The following is a 10,866-nucleotide window of genomic DNA, read 5'->3' as shown; positions in this document are numbered from 1 at the left end:
ACAGCACCAGGGCCTGAGCCTGAAATGGACCCGTTACTCATCTGGTGTGCTTATAAGCAAGAATGCAGCAGGTTCTAGTGCACACTGAGTTCTGGAACTCGAACTAGAACCTTTCCAGGGCCAGCTAACCACCTGATCCTCCATTTTGGAAATGGAAACTACGAACAGGACTTAATAACATAACCACACCACATGTGGCCAATCTTTCTTGTATACAGCAAAAAAACTTTTGATAGTAACGTCTCCAAAAACAAAAAACACATACACACACAAACAAACAAGAAAATGATAGGGAAAAAGAACAGCCCAAACATGACATTTTATGAAAGCTTAGCTAACTATTGAAGAGAATTCAAAATCCTCTTTTAAGTTACATGGGAGATGAGTGCTGCTGACCTGTACATAGCTCAGCCAAAAGTTACCATATCAAAATAAGGTCCTGCGACCAACACCTGAATAAAGCATAAAAAAGTAATTGGTGTGTATCAATCCCTCCCCATACAAACGGGTCTTCAAAAACCCAGAGGAGACATGAACAAAAACCAGTCTGAGACATGTAAATACTGCTCAAGTGTTTATATAAAAGGACACCATAATGGATCTGAGCACCCTTTTTAGCAGCCAGCTACAGTCTGCCTTTTGAGAGCATTAATTAACAACTTAAACAGCGAAGGTGATTCAAATGACTTCGCAACGGCCTGCCCCATCCCTGAAGACCCCGCAGCTGTGAGTGGGAGGGCTTGTGTGTGTGTGTGTGTGCACGAGAGTGAGTGTGTGTGTGTGATGGCGAGAGTGAGTGTGTTTGTGTGTGTGTGAGAGCGAGAGTGAATGTGTGTGTGTGTGTGTGTGTGTGAGAGAGAGAGAGGGAGTGAAATGGGACGGGTGGTTCTAGAAAATCACCAGGGGGAGTTAAATACAAGTTTAAGAACTGAGAGTGTCACATTTTCCATTATTTGCAAAGTAAACTGACAAAAACAAAAAAACATTTGTTGTGAAAACACATAAAATAACGTAACCATTAATAGAAATGCATGAACTAACTCATTTGTAACTATGACATGTAGTTTGTACCGGAGTGACAAAGTGGAATCAGGTGACGAAGTGCAAAGTGACTCGATAGAAAAGACGTAGAAAAAACAGTGACTGGTGTTCTTCCTGATCGGCTTGTGGCTGACGTGGTCTTGGTCACAGTCCTGTGAGAGTAAAAATTAAAAAAATGCTGTAGACCCACAGAGCTCGTCAATGCTTGAGACCCTGAGGAGAGAAAAAACAGAACACCAATCAACTCACCCTTCACATCATGATTCATTACCGCTAGATTTGTACACCAGGGGTTCACTCACATATATAAAAATTACAAACATGGAGCTGACCTACATAACTCAGGCCTAGTCCACACGTATCAAACTGATCTTTTTTTCCTCCGTCTTCCCTGGATCCGTATCAAGAATATTTGCGTCCAAACGGATCCATCTCAACACGACTCAACGCGTTACTTCATATCCCAGGCCTATAGGTGGCACTGTTTTTTTACAGAAATTGACCAAAGCTTGCGCGCTGTAGGCTATACAAACAGACAGAATAGGCTACGACAAAAATGGCTAGTACAAGGAAACCAGAATTGTTTGTGTGGACTGATAGTGAACTGTCAACTGTAGTCAACTGTAAAACTAATAAACTTCAATTTTACGGGTTGTGAAGGGTGCAGTCCCGTCCTTTATTTGGCTAACGCAGGTACAAATAATCTCCTTTACTTTCTCTGGTTGTAGGATAGTCCGAGATTCACACATAGGCTACTAAATGCTAGGCCTACCCAAGTTCTAGGCTATTCCGTCGCCACATTTATAATATTGCTATAATACCTTTGTTAGTAACAGTCGATACTTTTGCCTGCATCAAGTCGCGCATTCGCATTTACTGCGCTACCATCGGCTTAACATGTTGAGTTCTAGGTGTCTTTGTATGCTCATATCTGACTTCACTAGACTGTGAATGCATTTATTTATGCTGTAAGACATGTCAAATAAATGAATGACACCGGCACTACGCACAAATAAATTTAAACTTACACCGCACTTCCAATAACTTCTGACTAGTTCTCTCGCGTCACTGACAGTAGCTAGAATGCATCAAAAAAACACCGGGGAAAACACTGTTCAGTCCACCGTTTAGTCCAAGACATAAGCTATTGTCGCTGCGCAGCACCAGTTGTGATATTTATCCTACTGAGTGTAATCGTAGCTAATGTCATGTATGAAAACTATTGTTAGGCAATACTATAAACTTGTGTCAAGTCCTGGGCAGCTGTGGTGTGGCGATCACGACGTCAATAGCCTACGCAAGTATGCGGTTTCGCCGTCCAAACGAACTCACAAGGGCTACGGTTCCAGATTTTTCCACCCTGGGACCAGGTTTCGGGCAGTGCGTTTACAGGATTCGTTTGGACGATCGGCCAAGACGAAGCAAAACCGGTGCGTTTAACCCAAAAAGCGTCTCCGTGTGGACGGGGCCTCAGTGGTTTTCAAAGTGGGGGCCGGGGCCCCCTGGGGGTAGGTGAAGGCACTCCAGGGGGTACGTGAGATTTTAAAATATACATATATTTAAAAAGTCGAGTCCATGCAAAAATACTTTTTACACAAACAATTATTTAATAAATATTTCAGGAAAATATAAGTTCATAAAATTAATTTTATTTTTTCAGTAGGCTATTCAATTTCATTATCCTAAAAACCCAGAGTCCCCCCCCCCCCATACCAGGATGGTTCGACCCAACCTGTCACATGCCACCCGCCATCACCTGTCAATCACTGTTAAAACTCAAACGATGGAGTCGTGGTTGAAGCGTAGCGGTAATTCTTGTGAAAACACGGAGGGCCAAGTGGCAAAGAAGGGCAAACCAGAGCCGGCAAAATTCCGGCTGTATCTTGAAGAATGTTTTATTGCTCTGTGTTATTGCTAAGTTTTTCTCAACTAAAAATGCTTTGCGCTGGTTAGGGGGTACTTGGCTGAAAAAATATTTCACAGGGGGTACATCACTGAAAAAAGGTTATGAACCACTGCTCTAACTAACAATATAGATGTGTGAAGACAGGGAATACTGGACTCCACTGTGGATAAGACTGTAGATCATATTTGTAGGGTATTTCGGGAACAGTGAGCTCATTTCGAAGTGTCCCTAAATCACATATGGCCTGGTGACCTCTCACCCCACACCTCCTACCGTCATCTATGTCAGTGTTTCCCAAACAGGTGTGCCGTGAGGGCTGCTCAGGTGTACCACAGGAAAAATGAATATGGAAGGTTTTGTAGTGCTGGGCGGTATGAAAAAAAAATGTATATCACGGTATTTTTCAAAATTCTTACGGATTTTTTCCATGCATAATCAGATGTTCACAGCATTTTCTACAAGTTGGGAGAGGAATTGCTGCAGTACATTGAGTAAGGATGGTCTATTTTACTGTCATGATGTAGAATAACTCCACACTGACTAGTGGTAATGCAGTTTTGCATGGCCCCAGAAAATGACGCTGTTTACAAAGAGCCACTCATGATTCTAATGAAGAATCTAATCAGAATGCAAAGACAATTGCAGTTAAAATACAGAACTTTTACTGTGCAAATTTCACAAACATTTTGTATAAAACCAATACAAAAAGTAGTGCAACTTGCAATAATTATACTTTTTTGAAAATTATACAATTTAAAATAAAACCTCTCTGCTAATATGCTTAGGCCCTACTCTGTCAAATAGGCCTATCAGAAACATGCCTTATTGGTATTGTGTGGTTTACATGACGTTAGTGGTAGGCTAATGTTAACTTCATGTGGATGTGGATGTCTTGTTAGCCTGCCATGAGCTTTGGTTAGGTTAAGCTAGGCAAAACATTAACAAAAAGTTTGTTTTGGTTAACTGATGACAGTCAGGATAATTTCTAACTAGCCGGCTAGTATTGCTCAATGCATGTCTATAACATGCTTTACTTGCTACCTGGATAATTTCAGCAAATATTCTTAAGGTGAGATGAATGATAAGAACATTAAACTTCACTGTGTTTCGTGGGTTGCTAACTAACATCACCTACTAGCCAGCTAGTTACAGCTGTTAAACAATCTCAATAGAATTTTTCGTGGACGGTGAAATCCCTTTCAATGCAGTATCCCTTAGTTTTTTTTTTCTTAACTAAAGAAACAATTTAAGGTATTCTGTGCAACACCCTTAAATAAACCCCTACCTAAGGAGAAATTAAGCCTTAAGGGTCATACTTCAGGGGAAAAACTTAAGGTGTTTTGTGTTTACCCTCACTATGCCTGCATTGGCACCATCGTCGCGTGTGAAGAAAGTCCTGTCTGAAACACTGTCAAGCAGCATTTCAAAGCGTTATTGTAATCAAATACATCAGTATGGCGGTATATTAAAAATTCATATCATAACGAAAATATACACCGGTATAAGGTGTGAACCGGTATACCGCCCAGCACTAAGGTTTTGTCTTTTGTTCTTAATAATCATTAACAGTGTGCCCAAAATTGTAAGCTATTGACTGACAATAAAAATACTTCTAAACTTGACTGTTCAATCCGCATATTGTTTTGCACTTCAATTTCCATCAATATTTGCCACCATTTATATTGGTCAAAGGATGTTCCACTCATGAGTAAATGACAGCCAATTGCACCTCATACAAGGCCCAATAACTAGCTGCATAAAGTTGTCCATAACTAACTGACATGCTGTATATTCTCAAGGCTTTGAAAGAAACACGACAAATACATAACATGATGGCACACCTCAGACCGGATAAATAAATGTCCCATCATGTGTACCTTGGGAATACACCTTGGCATTATTTGCAATTGTACCAAAATATATAGAGTATAATAACTGTGATTGAATCTCAACGATGTCTCCATTCTGTTGACCTTCTCTAGTTGGTAGTGTGATCTAACATGCATGCTCAAGGCTGCAAAGGATCGATCTGACCTTTGATTACACACAACATGTCCACCGCTTATCTTACAGACCTCTACCTGAGGCTGCAGATGGACCTTGTGAACTGCCAACTGCCCTTATTGGGGCATTTTTTCTTTAGGTACAGCATGCAAACAAAAATAAACAACGAGGGGTGAGCTAGCTTTTTTTCGAAGCGGACACATGGCATTAAGCTTCAAGACCACTACAGCACAGAATGTGCCATAACTAAATAGATGGTCATTGGTCACACAGACAGCGTCCAGCTCCCGAGGCACATCCATGGTGGCAGCCGCAGAGATTGCGGTGAGGACCGCTGTTCACCAGTCCTACATCAAACATCAAGCTCAATGAGTTGGACTCATCCGCATCCCTGCACCTCATCCACTAATTAAAGCCATTGACTGCTTTTAAAAATGCCACTGTGGGTCTGCCTGACCCTCCCATATTGGCCAATGAATAGGTCAACTGGCCAACTCACACACCATCACAGGGCATTCTGCAGGGCTTTTATGTCTATCAATTAGTGCTTAGCTGACAGCACAACATAAACTATATAACTAAACCGAACTAAAGTCATCTGTAAATGGTAAATATACATAGATATATGCGTCACAAGACCACTTTCATCAGCATCACTAATGAGAGCATCAGAAAAAGCTTGGTTTGAATTAGCGATGCACCGATATTGAAATTCTAGGCCAATACCGATATTTAAAATTTCACTTTGGCTCATACTGATATTTTTATTGACATTGTTTTTGATATACCTTTGCTGGCAAAAAAATATTCAAATACATTTCAATTTTTTTCAACAAGAAAATTAGAAGAGAGAGAAGAAAAAAAAAAATCTTGCATATCCCTCTGCTACTCGCTATGGATAGTTTTCAGATCTGCTCTCTTATAGTATAATAGGTTGGTGACGCTTATCAGCGATTTAGTCGTGACCAGCATATTTGAAAATATCGCCCACTAATATCGGCCGTTTCGCAGATGGCGATGGCAGCAAAATACCGATAGCCTGCCAATATATCGGTGCATCACTAGTTTGAGTTAACATACACTTCCACTTGAGTTTAGTTTAGATTATGGTCACTCAACACATGTTAGACACATGAAAGAATGAAATGTGTTACTCAGGACCAGCAGCATACATAAAAATGTAACTAATTCTATGTCATACAATAATTAAATAAACCTAAAAATGTGGTACAAGCCGTTCCATCAATGCAAGTTAGCAGCATCCAGCCTTCTTTTAACCAAGGATATATGTTGTAAAATACAGGGATTTCAGTTTGATTTATTAAGTCTTCCCATGCTTGAACAAAATGAGTGAATAAATAAACAGCCTAACCTCAAAACAACTTTGGCCCACTTAAAGAATGCTTAGTTCTTAGGCTAAACAAAAGGTCTTACTCTCAATCGATGCTTAGGTGTAGATGATCATGCATTAAAATCAACATGCTGTCTGCCACATTTCATACCGTCTGCCACAAAGTCTCTGCAAACGTCACCTGGTTCCTTGATCAGATTGGTGAATGACTATCCAATTGTGTACAGAGTAATTTATAACTATGCCCGTTGATCACGCCTCTTGTGCAGTAGAAAATACAGAGCGGACTCCCCAGACCAATGTTCAATCTTAGAGCTCTAAAGATGGAGCTTGGTCTGGTGAAAGCCAGACTATGACTTTGCCCCAAAAATTCCCTGACTTTCCATGTCTGGAACAGACTTTGCAAAATTCCATGATATTCCAGAAATTCCATGACCCGTGGGAACCCTGATTATAAGGCCAAGGCATGCTACTAGGTGTGATGCTACACACAACAACAGTACATTATAAGGCCAAGGCAAGCTACTATGCGTCAGTTGGGCTCAGCTTCACATGCCACTGAAATTGGCCTAATGTTTCATTCGTCCCTACTGGTTGAGATGAATGAAACAGGCATGGGGGACAAAATAAACATACAGTTTAAGCTATGTAAATGTCCCACAACTTTGATATTTTACAGCATATCCTAAATGGTTGTTATTGGCATCAAAAAGTCATCATCAATAGGCTATGCATCTCAGCATTCATATCAGACGAAAGGTAAAAAAGTTCAGCAAATATTGCTGCTGCTGGACATTAGTTACATTTCGGACATGGTATGCTGTCTATTTGTGGGGCATCAGACATGAAAATATGTAAAAAGTGTGACTTTCGTGCCAATCGCCAATAATGATGTGCTGTTGAAAACTTTTGTATGAACAACAAGACCTTTAAATACAGTATGGCCATAAGATTGAATGAAACATAAAACAATGACCGTTTTCATTTTAGAATCCTTACTAGTGCAGTGCCCGTTCAAACATGCCATTCCTGTAGAAAACCTGTAGCCCAATTACATGCCCCCAGGTATGCCTGCTTTAAAAAAAGGATGACAGGGAAAACATCATCCTAGCTAAGCATTCAATAACGAATATTGAATATCATAGTATAATATATTAGCCTAAAATTAATGTGCAGTAAGCAGAACTTAGGCATGGCTGCATGTGACATTTTTACAGATCAAAAGGACATAAAAAGGCTGTTTTGAGTTAAAGGAATACGCCACCCCTAGGTGAAATTGGGTCACTCCCCGCAGTCCCTAGAGTTGGATGAGTGAGCCAAAGCGTTTTATAGCCGACCCAGCCATTGTCCTAATCTAGAAACGGCCCAGTTAGCTTTAGTTTAGCTAGTCGCTTTAATCCGGAGATGCCAGCTAAAATGAATCAAATAACTCAAGATTTTTTATAATTATTTCTCGTAACCTGTACATTCACATCGAGTACAAATATCAATGCAAATTAACACAAAGGGATTTACTAGACCAATTTAGATTTGGAACTATTTTCGGGCATAGCACCGGCAAAGCACCGATGTGAATGTACAGGTTACGAGAAATAATTATAAAAAATCTTGAGTTATTTGATTCACTTTTGCAACGACATGGAGCTGGCATCTCCGGATTACAGCGACTACGCTTAACTAAAGCTAACCGGAGATGCCAGCTATATATTTATTATTAAGCTTATTGAATAACTTCCTGATAGAGAAGACAAACCATTTTGTGGAATGATGCATCATGGTATGAAATTTGCAACAATGTGACTCAACAATCTCTGGTAGCCTATAGTGACATCACGCTCTGTCAGCCACTAACTCGAAATGACATAAGCCTAAAGCTTTGATGTAAGGCTATTAGCCTATTGAATAATGTAATGATATAGAAGACAAACCATTTTGTAGAAATAGGCATCATTATATGAGATTTGCAACTATGTGACTCAAAAAAAGTCTTTGGATTCTGAAATGTCCTTAAATTTGGGACCATTAACCAATCGCTCATTTCAATTTGGGACTTTGAATAAACCAACGACAATTCCGACTGCAAAGTCAAGTCCAAAGTAGCACATCATTTTTATGTCCTTTTGAATGGCCACTGCAAAATCCGCAGAATCCTTTTGTGTAAGCAAACTGAATACATGGAGTATTTATTGTTGATGTCAGACATGATAATCATCCAAACATCTTGCATCTTGACCCATGATTCAGTGCTGCCAAAACTACACTTACCCCCTCTGTCTCTGGTCCTGTGCTTTGCTGTGCAAGAGGGGGAGTGGCTACAGTAGAGCAGAGAAAGCCAATCTGTGCTTCTTTTACCGATATATTTAACAATATATTTTGCATTACTTATCCAAACAATATTAAACTTGCCACTGCACATACTCGTGCCCGTAGCAAAACACCTGCCAAGTTTAGCAAGACACCTGCCATCGGACAAACGGTTCAAGAGATATGCAAATAACAGACAGACAGCGACAGACAGCGACAGACAGGCGTTCCTGTAATTTATAGATAGATTAATGCCAAAATGTTACAAGAATGAGTCCCTCAGTGTGCTTGTTTTTCCAGTGTGTGCGATGTATATTGGGTATTTCTCTTTCCCCTTAGATTCAAGTCAGTTCATCTCAGTTTTAAGGGGTATCTAGCCCTTCCCCTTAGCCCTACCCCTTGATCCAAAAGAGAATTGGGATACCCCTTCCTCTTACGTGAAAGCGCAACACTAAGAGGGAGGGGTAAAGGGAAGGGGTAAGACGGAGAAATGTGATTGGGCCTTTAATAAAGCTTAAACATGTTAACCTACTACAGAGCAGTCTAGTTCAGTGGCATAAATGATTTAAGTCACACGAATGGAATGGAACTCTCACATAAATTTGTAAGCCAGGTTTGGCCTTTAGCCAGACTTTCTAATGAGGAGACACAGCACTCAAAAAATCCTCCATAGAAATGCATGGGGTTAGTTTGTAACGCCAATATGGCAGTTGTCTACACATATCCTATATACCCTTTCGCAGCAAAAAAGTCAACATGTGAATACATTGTGCCAATCATGTGGTGTGTTGTGAATACATCGTGCCAATCATGTGTTGTGATTTCACCGCTGGAGCAAGGTTGGTGTCATGAAGTCTTGTACACGCGCATTTCTGCCAAAATAGATGCCCAATATGCGTTGGCCACCGAGTGGACTTGCTCTTTGCTTTAGCTTGCTTGATGGAATACCCCCCTGGTCCACTCTGACAATGTCATCGCTCACCTGGGCTATACCTCATCTGCATCCTCCGCATTGTAATCGTCGTCATCATCATCGTCATCATTTTCATCCTTCAGCGCGGCCACATCGATGGCGGCCTCCTCGATCTGCGCCAGCATATCAGCCATGAGGGCCTCCTCCAGCCTCTTCCTCACGCTGTACACCAGCTCCTCCTGCTTCCTGTCACCACAACAACAACAACAACAATTTCATCTCTACACCAGCACCTCCTACTTCCCGTCACTTCACATGAACATAATCATCATCATCCATAATAACACCATCATAGGGATGGGCATTCGATTAAATTTTCTTAGTCGATCGTCGGGAGAATTAACGATCGACTATCGATTAATCATTAATATTTCTAAGCCTATATTAAAATTCATTATTTATTTAACTTTTTAAAATTTAAAAATGCAATGAAAATACAAAAATACAGCGTGTTTTTCCTCGATGAGATCTTTATCACAAGAAGAATAACTTGTGACAGTTAAACTGGACGTTCGGTTAGGCTAAACTTGAAGATATTAAGCGCTGTGCTGCGGTGCTCTAAAGCAGCAGAATGCGAGCCGGCGTTCAGATTAAACAGAGACCCTCGTTTGTTCCAAAATAATAAATTATAAAAAAGAATCATGTTAAACAATAACTTCACCAAAAACATAATAATGCTTAGATCTGACAGGTTTTGTCAAAATGTAACTCAAAACCATCCAAGGGAGTCGAGAAAGAGGGTGAGAGAATAGCCTATAACAATTAATTAGGCTATTTAACAAATCCTCACAAAAGGTCGTAAATCCTCAAATTATGGCCGGGGTCTTTTATTTACTTAGGCTGCGCAAAACACAGGGCTTTATTTGGGGCAGATGTAGGCTATATTCAGCAGGCCTTTATTTCTATAATGCGTTTTTATTGTGAGACATGCGTTTTGTTTTGGGCTTTATACGCTATCAAAAAGCAGAAGATTTTCCGTTTGGTTTGGGATTTAATTTACTTTTGGGCAGTTTGATTATATTCCTTAATATTAGGACTGATGAGCACTGAAATCTGGGAGGTATTTGATGGCTCACTATAACATTTCATGTAGTTGAAAGAGTCGAGATTTTCACCCGCTGTTTATTGCGAGACAAGGCAGCCGCTTTCATTCATTCAAAACGTGCACTGTGCTGTAATGGAAACCTTATTGCGTAGCCAAGTAGCCTAAATTGAGTTTGAATTGCATGATTTACTTTATTAAATTCGTAGGCTGGAATGCCTCCAGTCGCGGCAACAATTGTGTTT

General features: G+C 40.3%; 1 protein-coding gene across 1 annotated transcript in view; it reads right to left on the bottom strand.

The window, feature by feature from the left end:
* Positions 1-561: 561 nt before the first annotated feature.
* The window catches only part of LOC125301077 (methyl-CpG-binding domain protein 3-like), a gene marked incomplete in the record, with an annotated part of 15,559 nt that continues 5,254 nt past the window's right edge, over positions 562-10,866 (bottom strand). The window contains 2 exon segments of the mRNA XM_048253344.1: positions 562-1,254; positions 9,589-9,765. Of these exon segments, the coding sequence (XP_048109301.1) occupies positions 9,594-9,765 (172 nt within the window).

This window comes from Alosa alosa, chromosome 1 (genome assembly GCF_017589495.1).
Source record: "Alosa alosa isolate M-15738 ecotype Scorff River chromosome 1, AALO_Geno_1.1, whole genome shotgun sequence".
Classification (NCBI taxonomy): Eukaryota; Metazoa; Chordata; class Actinopteri; order Clupeiformes; family Clupeidae; genus Alosa; species Alosa alosa.
This window is presented reverse-complemented; position numbering and strand designations above follow the sequence as displayed.